The 16,041-nt window shown below is 43.4% G+C and overlaps 1 protein-coding gene across 3 annotated transcripts in view; it reads left to right on the forward strand.

The window, feature by feature from the left end:
* LOC127584715 (elongation of very long chain fatty acids protein 6-like) overlaps window positions 1-16,041 on the forward strand; it is an 82,955-nt gene that overhangs the window by 56,397 nt on the left and 10,517 nt on the right. For 2 of the 3 annotated variants that reach the window (XM_052041611.1, XM_052041608.1), the window contains one exon: window positions 7,812-7,943. In XM_052041611.1, the coding sequence (XP_051897571.1) occupies window positions 7,812-7,943 (132 nt within the window). The remainder of the gene's footprint in view (window positions 1-7,811; window positions 7,944-16,041) is intronic. The other variant, XM_052041609.1, reaches the window with a different exon arrangement.

Raw genomic sequence — 16,041 nt, forward strand, 5'->3', positions numbered from 1 at the left:
GTAGATGCAGGTAAGAGATAGTGATAGGCAAGTGTGGGGGAGGAGGGGAGAGCAGATTCACTGGGAGATGGGTGTAGATTCCAGCATCTGCAGTGTTTTGTTTCTCTATGTTGAAGAGATATAATTCCCTTTCATTAATTTCCATATTTCCATATAATACAGGAGCCCATCTGGCCCATTGACTCAGTACTGGCTTACAGAGAAATCCCATTCCCTATCTGTTATCCCCACATTCCTAGTAGTTGTCCACAGATCCTATCACTTACCCACACACTGGGGCCAGTTTAGGGTGACTTCCCAGATTAACCTACCAACTCGCATGTTTTTGGGATGTGGGAGGAAACTTCAGAACTGGAAGGAAATCCATGTGGTCGCAAGGAGAACATGCAAATTCCACACAGATAGGACCAGAGGTCAGGATCAAGACGGGTCTCTGGTGTTGGGAGGCAGCAGCTCTACCAGCTCCACCACAGTGCCACCCCTTTGTAATGGATTTCAGAAAATTCCTTCCAGCCTTTTCTCCTCCTTCCTGGAACCAATGGTCCACTTCCCAACCAGTATTCGGAGTGCCTGCTTCTATCTCTGCATCATTGCCCATTCTCCCCTCTCATTCCTATCTGCCCTTGCTTCTCTTGGATGAATGTTGCCTGCTCATTGATATTCAGCTCCGTTGACATCTCCTTGGCACCTCCAGATTCATTGTTCCCTATGCCAATCTCTCATGTACTATCCTTCACAACCTGCCTCTACTTAATCCCTCATATCTAATTTTGCAATTAGCTCAAAAATCTGCATATGCTATAAATCCAAAATAAAAACTGAAAATGCTGGAAATACTCAGCAGGTCAGGCAGCATGTGTGGAGAGAGAAACCGAGTTCACATTTCAGGCTGATGCCCTTTTCTCACAACCCATTCATTGACCTCCCATTTTACAATGCATTGATATTGAAAATGCTCAGCCCAATCTTCATGCCTTCTTGTGGATGAGATCCTTGCTATCTCTTGGCCTTCAGCATAATGTCCCAGTATCCAGTTACCCTCAGAAAATGGACCAATTCATACCTGCATGTAGCAGAATCTAGACAACATTCATGTATGGACTGATTAGTGGTAAAACACATTCATGCCACAATGAACATCACCAACAACAGAGTATTTAAATCTGCCCTTGACATTCAATGACATTACTATTACTGTCTCCCTCACTCTCAACATTATGGGGGTTACCATTGACTTTAAAGTCAACTGGACCAGCCACATACATACTGTGACTACAAGTGCAGGTTAGGGGCTGGATATCCTGCAAAGAGTGATTCACCTCCTGACACCCCAAAGTTTTTCCACCATCTACAAGGCACAAGTCAAGAGCCTGATGGATAAGTGCAATTCCAACAACATGTTAGAAGGCTGGCATCACCCAGAACAAAGCATCTCACTTGATTAGCACCCCATCCAGCACTCAAAGCGTTTAATCCCCAGCACACAGTGGCTGCAACATGTTCCATCTACAAAATGCATTGCAGATACCTGTCTCGACTACTCTGACAACACCTCCCAAATCCACAGCTTTGAACACGAAGAGGGACAGGGCAGCCGATGTAAGGAATCCTGATCTGGACACACGTTCCTTCTTTGTTACTGAGTCTAAATTTTGGAACTCCATTCCCAGAAGCACTGTGGGAGCACCTTCAGCAGAAAAACTGCAGCTGTTCAAGAAAGTGGCTCACCACCACTTTCTCAAGGGCAGTTTGGAATGTGCAATAAATGTCCAGATCCCTAAAAAGATGAATAAATAAGAAAATTCTGTGTCACTCCAACTGTTGGTGTCTTCCCAGCCACTCAACTTCAATAGCTGGGTCACAGACCCATATCTGTATCAGTGGGATCCTCCTATTTAAGCCTCTCCATCTTACTTCTTTCTAAAAAAACTTCCCCTATTGCTGTGCAGTGCCCAGTAATGTTTCCCACTGCCAAGCTCCGCACTCATGCAGGCTTGGGTGGGAGTTCCGAGCTTCCTCGCAGTTCTGAGGTAAAGATTGTGCTTCCAAAAACTGTAGCTGCAGGTCTTTATCTTCCAAACAATTGTTTGGCAAAAAATTTCAGCCTAAAACTGGAGATAGACTATCAGTAGAATTTGCCCAAAGGAGCAGCAGTGGAAAACTCATTGTGAGCAAAATCAACACCAAGTATCATCAGGCTTGATAGCAACTGGAGATGGTCATTTAGCATGGGAACACCTCACTGAAAAGACAGAGCATAGTTGTTGATTATAGGGACAGATTTATCCTCAAGAAGGTGACATCCATTACTAAGGACCCTCACCATCCGGGGCATGCCCTCTTCTCGTTACTACCATCGAGGAGGAGGTACAGGAGCCTGAAGACCCACACTCAGTGATTTAGGAACAGCTTTTTCCCCTCCGCCATCAGCTTTCTGAACGGTCCATGAACACGACCTCATTATTCCTTTTTTTTGCGCTATTTTGTAATTTATAGTAATTTTATGTCTTTGTACTGTACTGCTGCTGCAAAACAACAAACATCATGACATATAAGTCAGTGATAATAATTCTGATTCTGAATCTTACCTGCCTGTTAATCGTAAAAGTTGAAGCTTCTGCTTCCCTTACCTGTTTGATTATGGACAACTGCCTTGTAGACTTATTATGGCACAGAAGGCAGTCACTTGACCCATCAAATCCATGCTGGTTCACTAGTGCAATCAGTCAGTTTCACTCCCCACTCTCCCCTCATGGCCTTGCTCATTTATTTCCCTCGAGTGCTGATCGGTTTCCTTTGGAAACCTTGATTGTCTATGCTTCTCCCACCCTCGTAGTTGCCAATTCCAGGTTATCACCACTCACTGCACACAGAAAGATTTTCACATTCTCCCAGCAGTATTGCTTGCCTGCAACCTTAAATTAGTATGCTGTAGTACTTTCAAAATTATCAGTAATTGAAAATGCATCAAGGGAGGTGATGGTGAACTTTGGTAGATTAGTGATTACGTCACTGAGTAAGTAACCTGGAGACCCGGGCTGATTATCCAGAGGCAGGAGTTTAAATTGGACCATTGACAGCTGTGGAATTTAAATTCAAATTAAATAATTCTGCGATAGAAAACTGATACTGGTAATTTTTTTATGGCATGTGGTGATCACTTTAACGGACGCTGTTCATTACCCCATCTTGTGTTGCCCCTGAATTGACCAGCTTGCTGAACTGCTTTAGAGGGCAGTTAGAAGTCAACAACATGGGTGGGTTTCGAGTCATATAGGCCAGACTGCATAAGGACAGCGATGAACTAGTTCGGGTGTTTACAGCAGTTTGGTAGCTTTTGATCATCATTACAGGTGCTAGCATTGTATCATAGAGTCATACAGCACGAAAACAGGCCCTTAGGGCTAACTGGTCCATGCCGACCAAGATACCCATTCAAACTAGTCCCATTTGCCAGCATTTGGCCCATAAACTTCTAAACCTTTCCAATCCATGTACCTGTCCAAATGTCTTTTAAAAGCTGTTATTGTACCTGCCTCAACCACTTCCTCTGGGAGCTCATTCCATGTAGATACTACCCTTTGTGTAAATAAGTTGCCCCTCAAGTTCCTATTAAATCTTACCCCTCTCACCTTAAACCTATGCCCTCTAGTTCTTGATTCCCTAACCCTGGGAAAAAGACTGAGTACATTCACCCTATCTATGCCCTCATGATTTTGTACACCTCTATAAGATCCCTTCTCAGCTTCCTACACTCCAGAGAATAAAGTCCCAGCCTGTCTAACCGCTCCCTATAACTCAGTCCCTCAAGTCCTGGCAACATCCTTGTAGATCTTTTCTGTACTCTTCCCAGTTTAATAACAGTTTTCCTATAGCAGGGCAACCAAAACTGAACACAGTACACCGAGTGTGGCCTCACCACCGTCCTGTATAAATACACCATGACCTCCCAATTTTTATACTCAGTCCCCTGACTTATGAAGGACAGCATTGCCAAAAGCCACCTTCACCACCCTCTCTACATGTAACTTCACTTTCAATGAACCATGTACTTGTACTCCAAGGTCCCTCTGTTCTACAACACTCCCCAGGGCCCTGGGGAATATCACTACAAGTATCACTTCAGTAAAACTTCCCAAACCACCACTGGGGGATTCAAGCTCAAATCTCTGGATCAGTTATCAAGCCCTCTGGATACTGGCCCTGTAACACAGTCTATGTGCTTCCATACCCAATGGTATGGGCAGCCCAGCTCCAGCGACCTGGGTTCAATCCTGACCTTCAGTGCTGTCTGTGTGGAGTTTACACGTTCTTCTTGTGACCAGATATATCTCTTCTGAATGCTCCAACTTCCTCCCACATCTCTAAGGTGTGCAGGTTGGTAGGCTAACTGGCCACTCAAAATTGCCTCTAAGTGGTAGAACGTGGGGGGAGTTGATAAGAATCTGGGGAGGGTAGACTACGGGGAAAAATTAGTGGGGGAATGGGATTGTCCTATGGGCCAGTATGGACTCAATTGACCTAATGGCCTCCTTCTATGTGGTAGGGAAGTATGGAAACATACAGCCATGAAGTAACCAGAATGTTGTAAAAACTCAATCTCCTCTCCTTGCCCAGCCTACATATGATTCCATAATTAACAATGTGAGCCACTCTGTTCTCCAAAAGGCCCAGCAACCACTTGCCGGGCGCAATTAAGGATGTGTAATAAATGCTGGCCTCACTGCCCACATCCCACAGCTGTGTAGTTAAAAGAAAAGTCTGACCCAATATGTGCTCAGAGGGCCAGGCTGGTGCAGTCAGAGTGGGTGAGGAAAATGGTTTGAACAACCAGTGACCATGGTAAGACTCCAATGATGACCATAAATTGCCAATAATCTGAGGGAGGGACCCAGGGGATTCCTCTGTCTCTTCTGCACAGCAGAACTTGTGGGCATCCAGTTTCTACATGTCTGTGTGACTAATTGTAGTGAACCGCTGAGCAAGCTGCCTCCGGCTTTTAACAATGGTCTGTTTTACTTCAAAATCCTGATTCACTTTTGATTCACTTCCCTGCCTTCATGGGCAATGGACAATGGAGAGGCAGAACTGAAGAAACTAGAAAGCTTGTATTTTGCATGAGGAAGAAGTAAACTGTCATGCAGGCTGAAACAAACTAGCCAGTGATAACGTAGAGGACTACAGGCCCATCCTAGGACATCACCTCAGAGCCGTGTCCTTAGACCCAACCACCTTCTGCTGCTTCATCTGTCATAAGGTCTGAAGTGGGAATGTTCACTGGTTGCACAGTTTTCACTTCCACTCACAATTCTCAGGTCCTGTGGGAATAGCACTGGGGATGACTGTGGACAGCAGGCAGTTTTCCTATTCATATTAGGAATTCCTGCTCCAGAGATATCTGGAACTAGGGATTAGGTGCAGGACCATGGACCTACTGAAGGGAACTTGAGTGGCAAGCTGGACAGGAGGCTTTTATGCCAGTCACTGGTCCTCAACTGTATCTGCAGTCATGTTTTGGGCAGCAACCACCACAAGTGGAAGCCCCCTGCCCTGAACAGAAGCTGGAGAGCAGACCTGTCCGGACTGAAATGGAGATCTCCAGCAGTACAGTTCTGTAAAAAGCGAATCGGACTGAACCCTGGGTGTTTATGTTATACTTCACCTTCTAAACCTCACCATCCAGGACATGCCCTCTTCTCATTACTACCATTAGGTAGGAGGTACAGGAGCCTGAAGACCCACACTCAACGATGCAGGAACAGCTTCTCCCCCCTGCCATCAGATTTCTGAACGGTCCATGAACCTACAGACACTACCTCATTATTCCTTTTTCTTTGCACTATTTATTTTTGTAATTTATGGTAATTTTATGTCTTTGCACCATACTGCTGCCGCAAAACAACAAGTTTCACGTCATGTGACTCATTGATAATAATTCTGATACTGATTCATTTCCTATCGAGATCAGAAATTAATGGTGAGGAGTCACAGCTACTTACTTGTGTCCTAAGGATCTATGACACAAAGACACAAGTACTTGTTCTGCAGTGCTGCTTTATAAAGTTTAATAGTGATAACATTGTATTTCATTATACTACGCATGACTGGGATCCAACCATTAGCGGCTTGTCACAAGATATAACATTTTCAGATAATTGAATGTTTCACTGAAATTGACACCTCCAGGAAAATCCAGAGTGTTCACATTGCTTAACAAGATTATCGCTGTACTGGCAGAGGGATGAGCAGACAGAGTGGCCTGCAGTTTAATTCACCACTGTAACCATATTGTTTGTTTCTCTCTGGCTCTGTCAATGGCAAACACCTCTTGCTGGTTATGGTGTTAAGAATGAAGGAGATCTCTGCTCCCTCATTCAGATGTAATTTAGTAATAAGATCAAACTATTAAAACAGTGATAATGGTGACTTACATAACACAATGAGTTTTAATTACTTACCTTTAACAGCCCTATTAAGGAAGGAGAAATATTTTAATGAAAAGGCCTGTTTTATTTTGTTTGAAAGTACAAATTATTTTGTAAAGCTGGGAATAAATTGCTCAAATATAGGGAAGTATGAGAACCTTCATGTTTTATGTATTTACAGGTTTATTTGTCCTTTTATCCTTGACTGGACAGCTTTGATCTTCCCGCAATTAGAGCTTGGTGTTCCATTCATATCCCTACCTCAGTGTAACACAATAGCCTTGAGCAGCAAGGGAGTTTGAGACAAGGGGAGCTCAGGATCTGAGGCTGCAGATAATCATGTGATTCAGTTCACTGGTGCTCCCTTGACCAGTGGTATTCTTGTATCTCCTTGAGTATATATGCCTGCAAAATACTCCACAGTCAAAACAAATTAAGTGATACATTTTGCTGAGGCCATCTGCAGGAGAGGTTGGACAGGCTAGGACTTCTTTCTTGGAGCGTAGGAGACTGAGAGGTGATCTTATAGAGATGTATGAAAACATGAGGGACATAGATTGGGTGAATGCACTCAGTCTTTTTTCCAGAGTGGGGGAATCAAGACCTAGAGGGCATAGGTTTAAGGTGAGAGGGGAAAGCTTTAATGGGAACTTGAGGGGCAACTTTTTTATACAGAGGGTGGTATGTATGTGAAGTGAGCTGCCAGAGGAAGTGGTTGAGGCTGATACCTTAACTTTTAAAAGATAGTTGGACAGGTACATGGATAAGAAAGGTTTAGAAGGAGATGGGCCAAATGCGGGCAAATGGGACTACCTTGGTGGGCATCTTGGTCAGCATGGACCAGTTGGGCCAAAGGGCCTGTTTCTATGCTGTATGAATCTATGACTCTATGCAGCATAGATGGTATTATGTACAAACGTGAGTTAGAAGCAGGAATAGGCCACTCGGCCCCTCAATTTTGCTCTGCCATCTAATTAAGATCATGACTGATCTAATGGTACCCTCAACTCTGCATTCCCACCTACCCCTCGGCAACCCTTTACCTCCTTGTTTCGCAAGAATTTGTCTGCCGATGTCTTAAAAGTGTTCAAAGACTGTGCTTCCATCAAGCTTTAAGGAAGAGAGTGCATGACCGTCTGAGAGAAACGCTCCACCTTAAATGGGCAACCTCACATTTTTAAGCAGTAAACCTTAATTTTAGATTCTCCCACGTGGAAACATCCTCTCCACCCAACCTGTTAAGATCCGTCAGGACGTTATGTATTTCAATGAAGTGCCTCTCACTCTTCTAGACTCCAGCAGATACAATCCTAGCCTGTGTGTAAATACTGTGTGTAAAATATAACAATCTAGCATTAATGATTGTCTCTTCCCCTTTCTCATTAGGAGCAAGTCGTTCCTGTTTTCTGCAGTTTATGCTGCATTGATCTTTGCAGGGCAGTATTACATGAGAGAGCGAAGGAAATTTGAACTTCGAAAACCATTAGTCTTGTGGTCACTGAGCCTCGCATTATTCAGGTGAGTGACTGATATTTCATGGCAGTTTATAATTTTTAATTGATAGGTTGGCACAGCTTGTGCACCTGCCTTGTAATAGAGATGAGTGAAGTTTTGAACCCCTTTTCTGCTGAACTTTGAAATTCAGAAGTACAGAGTGGAAATGCAGATTTTGAGGGAAAATTAAATGTGAAATTAGACAGTGAGACCTAGAAGTTCTTTTTTGATGCTTCTTGGCTCCCTAATGATGTTTTAAAAAGCTCTACCAAGACTGAACTTTGACACTAGTTGAAAAGGGATGTTATCAGGTTCCCTCATGCAATCCCACATTCTTTCGGGAACAGTGGCCATTACTGGTTGATGTTCTCACTGCTGCCGGTACTTAGACATGCAGCTGTGATCTCTTGATTCAGCCCTTAAAGGTACAGCATAAAACATCACCAATATTCTTCCATCACACTTCACTATGCCTGCACCACATTAGTGCTGGGGTTAGAATAGAGAGTAATGGGTCTATTTCAGGTTGGCAAGATGTAGTGAGCAGTGTTCCACAGGGATCAGTGTTGGGGCTTCAACGTTTTACAGTTCATTGAATTGGAATTGGAATTGGAATTGGTTTATTACTGTCACATGTACCGAGGTGCAGTAAAAAGTTTGTCTTGCATACTGTTCATACGGATCAATTCATTACACATTGCATTGAGGTAGTACAGGGTAAAACAATAACAGAGTGCAGAATAAAGTGTAACAGCCACAGAGAAAGTGCAGTGCAGCTAGACAACAAGGTGCAAGGTCATAATGAGGTAGATTGTGAGGTCAAGAGTCCACCTAGGGAACAATTCAATAGTCTTATAACAGCGGGGTAGAAGCTGTCCTTGAGCCTGGTGGTACGCGCTGTCAGGCTTTTGTATCTTCTACCTAATGGTAGAGGGGAGAAGAGAGAATGTCCAGGGTGGGTGGGGTCTTTGATTATGTTGGCTGATTTACTGAGGCAGTGAGAAGTGTAGACAGAGTCCATGGAGGGGAGGCTGGTGTCCGTGATGTGCTGAGCTGTGTCCACAACTCTCTGCAGTTTCTTGCAGTCACAGGCAGAGCAATTGCTGTACCAAACCGTGATGACTTGCATGGAGGCACAGAAGGTAATTTGCTGATGACACAAAGATAATTAGGAAAGAAAGTCTTTGAAGAGGCATAAGGAAGCCAGAAGGGGATACAGATAGCTGAAGTAAGTGGACAAAGATCTGGCAAATTGAGTATAATGTGGGAACATGTGAAATTGTAAACTTTCAGGAAAAAAGAAGCAAATTATCTTAATGGCAAGACTTGTGGAGCTCTGAGATGGAGAGGGATCTGGATGTTCTGATATGTGATTTGCAAAAAGCTAGCATGAAGGTACAGCAGGTAGTTAGGAAAGCTAATAGAATGTTAGCATTTATTGCTATGGGAATTGAATGCAGAAGTGTAATAAGGTTCCACTTCCATTATGTAGGGTGAGACCAGATCTGGAGTACAGTGAATAGTATTTACTTCCTTTTTTAAGGAAAGATATAAATGCATTAGAAACAGTCCAAAGAAGGTTTACTAGACTAATACCTGAAATGGATAGCTTAAATTGTGAGGAAAGGATAGATGGTCTAGGGTTGGATCTGCTGGTTTAGAGGTTACTTGATTGAAACAATTACGGTCCCAAGAACATGTTTCCCCTTGTGGGTGAACCCAGAACTATAAATCACTTTTTAAAAAGAAATGGTCAACTATTTAGGACAGAACAAGGGATTTGTTTCTTCTCTCAGAGGGTCATGAATCATAGGAACTTTCTTCCTCAAGTGACTGTGGAAGCAGGGGGTTCATGATATTATTAAGGCAGAGGTAGGTAGATTTGTGACAAGCAAGGGTTGAAAGATTACTGCAGGCAGGTGGGACTGTGGAATCAGATCACTTTATTAAAAAGAGGAAAGGCACCAATGGCCTTTCCCTAATTTGTGAGTTTGTATGCACCGGTGATTCCAGAGGACAGGGAACATTCTCATACGCAAGGACCATGAGAGGCTGTTGGATGAGCTCACTCACAGGACAGATGTCCTCTGTTCAAGAAGACCACAGCGACTAGAGTTGCCAACTTCATACTCCAGAAGTAAAGGGCAGGGTACTAATTTGCACAATGCTGAACAGTTTTCCATAGGGTAAAAAAAAGGTGTGCCTTCTAATTATGGACTGTTGATTATCCTGATGGAAACACTCCATGGCCACAGCCAGAATCTCCTGGCAGGAAGTTGCCAGGGAGCTCTGTGTAAGGACATGAGTGCAGCCCATGAAAGCACTTTGGGAAAGCCTGCATTGCAGAGGCATTGTCCGTGGGGTTGGTCTGCCTGTGTCTGGGCTGATAGAGAAATACATGGAGTTTATTGTGGTGGAATAAAAAATGTCTTTGACCTTGCTGATGCAGCAGTGATCACCAGATTGTGAAGGGTTGCATTTTTTAGTAGGTATGGATTGGAATGACGCTGGGAGTGGGGAGTTGAGAGTGACAGTGTTCTGGTCCTCGAGGGTTTGTGCCTGGAAGGGGCCTTTTGCACACTCATGTCATCCAGGAAGAGGAATGTTAGGTTTAGCAAAGGTTGCATCAAAGTGTTTGAAAATTTGATGAAGGGTCATTGTTGAGTGTGAGAAGGCTGTAGCGTAGAGTGCAGCAGTCTGGCTATGAACGTGGAATTACTGTGATTGGCCCCTTACCATTATTTTTGAGCTTTCAGTATTACCAAAAGTTACTTCTTCTGTGAGTGAACAGTGCTTATCTTTGTTCAGGTCAGTGTGGTTGAAAATCTTGCTGGATACAAATTTTGGGCATTGCATAGTATGGACGTCATTTGGGTGATCTGAAGGCTGGAGGAACAACAGCAACATTATGGATTGGCGTTAATACACCTGGAAACTTGTGCAAAATTGGATTTGTCAACATTGGACATCTAACTTTCTAACCTATCTCCTCTTTGCCAGCAGCAAGAACAGGCAAAGTCCCACGGTGTTGGATGTGTACTCAGCTCTTGAACATAGTGAGGGCAGATCACCTAAGAGTTTTGATAAGAGGTGATTGCTTTCATGGAGACAGTCAATTAAAATAACTTCCGTTATGGAACTAGAAATTTTCAAGTTGGGGGATATTCCAGGTGCAGTCCAGTGATTGTTGAAATTTTTGATACTTGTTATAAATACTCAACAAAGAATAAAGTGACTCAAGAACTTCTCAGGGACCAGTATGGATAGGTATCAAACACTGACCTTGCTGGTGATGCCCACATCCCAAGAGAGATTGAAAAAAATTATATATAATATATTGGCAGACAACATTGGAGAACAGACACAAAGAACCAAAATTGCTTTAAATCTCCCACATAAAACTAAAAAACCACAGAAAAATAACACTCTCTTGGTCTTCAGGTGACATGTAAGTGTGAAGGTAACAATTCAGGCTGACATTTGAAGTGGGTATTAAATTATTGGTGCGAAGGCATTCTCAGGTGATTGTTTCTACCTCACAATTGATGATAAAGACACGGATAATCACAAACTAATTATACGCAGGACTGGTTTCACATTCCACTTCATTTGGCTACCGCCCGTTATAAATATTCCACAACCACATGCAGGTTGCTCTGCACAACAAAGCTGGCAAGCTCGTAATCAACTTGGAGGATAAATCAGAGCTGGATTTCCACATGGAATTGGTAGCACAAAAAATGAGAGAGGTAGCAGATAATTCACAAAAAACTTTTTAATGCAGCCAGTGCAAAGGGTCTGGAATGCACTGTGAGGGGAGCAGTGGAAACAGATTCAGTTTCAGCACTGGATAAGTACTTGAAAGAATCTGCAGGGCTATGCGGAGAAACTGGGGATATGTGATTAGCTGGATTGCTTATATGCAGCCAGTATGGATGAGGGGCCAAATGGCCTCCTTCTGTGCAGTAGCCATTCTGTGATTTCATAAAGGCTACATGTTTCCCTTGCCGTGGATGAGAGATAAGTTACAGTATGTGTTACAGATGTGAATTCCTGTTAAATATTTGCCCGTTTCCTTTACGGGTCATCAAATGCTGCATAGGAACATAGATCTGCTGATTAAATTTCATTGTTCAAAGTACATGCAAGAGGTTGTATCTGTGTCAGCACTTGAGGCATTTTGCAAATGCTGGGCTGGTATAAAAAAAATGCACAACATGAACAGTTTCAACAACAAGCAGCAACATTGCAAACTAATGCTTTCAGGAGAGGGGAGGAATGGTATTAGTTGGTTAAGTATCAACCTTTCCCTTGTCTTGAAGGACATGAGCAATACTGTGTCAATTTTGCGGCAATGTTGTTTGTTTTTTCCCATCATGAGCATTTTCTCACTGGCCAATCTGAAATATAATGTGGATCCCCATTCGAGCACCAGAGCTTGAAAAATCTAATTACACTTTGACAGAATCAATTTGTGAGATTAACCTTTCACCACCTAAAGCTGACATTAGTACGTTGGGTCCAAGTAGCCACAACACATCCAAACATGACAAAGTGGGACACTGTTCCAAATTATGGGCCTCAGGGCAAGTTATCCTCCAAAAGAAACGAAATAAAAATAACAAAAGAGCAGCTGATATGGAAATCTGAAATAAAAAACAGAAAATGCTGGAAACACTCAGCAGGACAAGCAGTATCTGTGGAAAGAGAAACAGCTAATGTTTCAGGTTAGAGATCCTTCGTTAGAATTGGGTCTGTTAAATAAAAGCCACCAGAGGTACTGAGCCTGATTGAATTATAACTGGAGCTGAATAGATGGGACCTTTGCAGTTTGTTTTCCCGAGTGTTGATGCAGTTGTTAGACAAAGATTTTTAGGTTAAGATGCTGTGATCCTAAATATAGCATAGAAATCCCAGTAGAGGGCCAACTTCCCTTTATTATTCCTGCAACCATGCAGAAGGCAATGAAATAATATTCAGGCTGTTCTGATGTAATACAAGGTGACGATGTCTGGAATGATAAATACATAATGACAGACATTATTTCCTCATAAGTGCTAGTTAGAGTTATAGAGTCATGCAAAATGTGTGCAGAGGAGATTTACCAGCATGCTGCCTGGATTAGAGAACACGTCTAATGAGGAAAGGTTGAGCGAGCTAGGGCTTTTCTCTTTGGAGTGTAAGAGGATAAGAGGCAACTTGACAGAGGTGTATAAGATTATGAGAGGCATAGATAGAGTGGACAGCCAGCACCTTTTTCCCAGGGCGGCAATGGCCAATACCAGAGGACGTCCGTTTAAGGTGAGTGGAGGAAAGTTTAGGGGAGATGTCAGAGGTATGTTTTTTACACAGAGAATGGTGGGTGCCTGGAACACACTGCCAGTGGTGATGGTGGAGGCTGATTCAATAGGGACATTAAGAGACTCTTAGATAGGTACATGGATGTAAGAAAAGTGGAGGGTTATGGGCTGTGTAGGAGGGAAGGGTTAGATTGATTTTGGAGTAGGTTTATATAGGTTGGCACACCAATGTGGGCCAAAGGGCCTGTACTGTATTGTACTGTTCTAACATGGAAGCAGGTCTTTTGCTCCAACTTATCCATGCCGACCATCAAGCACCCATTCACGTGAATCCTACATCAGTCCCATGTTTTATTCTCTCCACATTCCCTTCAACTTCCCCCAGATTTTACCACTCACCTACACACTAGGGGCAATTTACAGCGACCAGCTAACCTACCAACCCGCATGTCTTTCGGAAATGGGAGAAAACTGGAGCACCCAGTAGAAACCCATGCAGTCATAGGGAGAACATGCAAGCTCCACACAGACAGCACCGGAGATCAGGATCGAACCTGGGTTGCTGCAGCTGTAAGGCAGCAACTCTACGAGCTGCTCCACTGTGCAGGCCCTGAACACTACAGGATGAGGCACTTTGCAAAGGCTGAACACCACCCACCCCCCCCCCCCCCCCGCATTTGAGCTGTTGACCCATGAGTGATATATTTTCTTATCGTTAGTATGAAGCTTTTTCTTTGTTTGCACTCTACCTTCACTGCAATCCTTATTTTCCTCCATTCCTACAATATGTAGTTTAATAATTCCACACAATTACATGTCAAGAATTTTGAATATGTTGAGCAGCATTTTCGAATGGGAAAGCCAAGCATAAAAATGTTCTTTCTGATCAAAGTTTTCTCCCAATAATTGCTGCAAAAGAAAGACAAGGATGTTTATATTGATTACCAGTGGTCAAGTGAGGACATTGGCACCTGTCGTTTTGGGTTTGCTTACATCAGATTCTGCTCAGGCAGTTCCTCAAGATCACAGATGACTTGGTTCCAATCCAGTTTTGTTGTTCTGAGGTTGCTGCTGAGACCAATGTGGAACCTACCTTCACTACATCAAGTGGAGCCAGAGGTGGTTAAGTGAGTGGGTAGTTTGAGAGGTTTTGGTATTGGTTTGTTATTGTCACCTGTACCAAGATACAATGAAAAAATGTTTGGTTTGCGTGCCATCCAGACAGATTGTGCCACACGTAGTTACATCAAGGTATATAAAGAAAACAATACAGGATATCGTGTTACAGTTACAGGGAAAGTTCAATGCAGGTAGACAAATAAAGTGCAAGGGCTGTGACGAAGTAGATTGGGAGAACAAGAGTTTATCCTTCAGCGAATGAGAATCTAATTACAGTGGTATAGAAGCTGTCTTTGAGTCTGGTGGTTCATGCTCTCAGGCTTTTGTATCTTCTGGCCCTACAGGAGAGGGGAGAAGAGAAAATGACTGGAGTGGGAGAGGTCCTTGATTATGTTAGCTGCTTTTCTAAGGCAGTGAGAAGTGTAAATGGAGACAATGGAGGGGAGGCTGGTTTGTGTAATGTGTGAGGGTCAGAGCCATCCTGAAAGGCCCTTCTCCGAGCAGTGCAGATGTAGGCTAGGGATTCCCAGGAGTCAGTGGGGACGCTACACATTTTCAAGAGGACATTGAGGACATCCTTGAATCTTTTCCTCGGTCTTCTCGGTAATCTGTTCCCAGGACAGAACTTGGAAGAGACTTATTTTGGGAGTCTGGTAAGAAGCATGTGAATGACGTGGCCTATCCTACAGAGCTGACTGTAATTAGGGTCTCATGGCTGGCGGATGTTGGCTTGGGATTGGCTGCTGATCTTAGATTTTTATCCTGCCAGTGGATTTGGAAGATTTTGCAGGGATAGTGTTGAGGTGCCTGCTGTAGGTAGACTAAATCTCAAAACTCAGGGGTCACTATAGTGCAATAGGCCATGATCTTTTGTACTCGTTTCTCCAGATGATCAAAGGTTGTCCTAATGCACTGAAGGAGATGGTGAATTTCATCTTTGATGTCTGCCTTCATAAGATGTGGCTCATGAGATATGGGAAGTGGTTGATGTTTTCCAGGGTCTTGTTGTGGAATTTATTATCAGAGAGAAGTGTTGTGCAGATTGGGAGAGGACTTGTGTGTTGCAGATGTTAGGTGGACCATGCTCTTACACGCTCTAGTAAACAAATAGATGATGACTTGGAATTTGCCCTCTGGACCTGCACATATGTGAGTGTCATCTGTGCATCTGTGATGATTGAAGTTGGGGTCACTGTGGCTGGAGGTGATTTAATTTGAACATTGATCTTGCAGCAGGAAGTTTATTGGAGGTGAGATGCAGTAATGCGGCACGAGAGAGGTGGATTCTTCAACACTATCATTGCCCTCTACGGTCCAAGCACCCACTGAGAGCTAAGTATGGAGGTGCGAGGAAGAATATTTCAATGACCTCCTCAACCGTGTCTCTGTCCTTGATGTGAGCCCCTTGACCCCATCCCACATCAGCCTACTTGGTCCAGCCTTCCCACTTCTCCTGACTGACAAGGTCGAAAAGGTCATATGCCAACTAAGAAACAACAAAAGCTCAGGAACAACACACACAAAATGCTGGAGGGACTCAGCAAGTCAGGCGGCATCTAACCTGCTGAGTTCCTCCTGCATGTTGTATGTGTTGCTTCAGATTTCCAGCATCTGCAGAATATCTTGTGTCAACAAGTGCTCAGGGACAAACAGTATCCCTGATGAATTTCAAAAACTTGGTGGAGAAGAACTTCAGTAACAAA

The sequence above is a fragment of the Pristis pectinata genome, chromosome 30 (assembly GCF_009764475.1).
Source record: "Pristis pectinata isolate sPriPec2 chromosome 30, sPriPec2.1.pri, whole genome shotgun sequence".
In the NCBI taxonomy this organism is placed as follows: Eukaryota; Metazoa; Chordata; class Chondrichthyes; order Rhinopristiformes; family Pristidae; genus Pristis; species Pristis pectinata.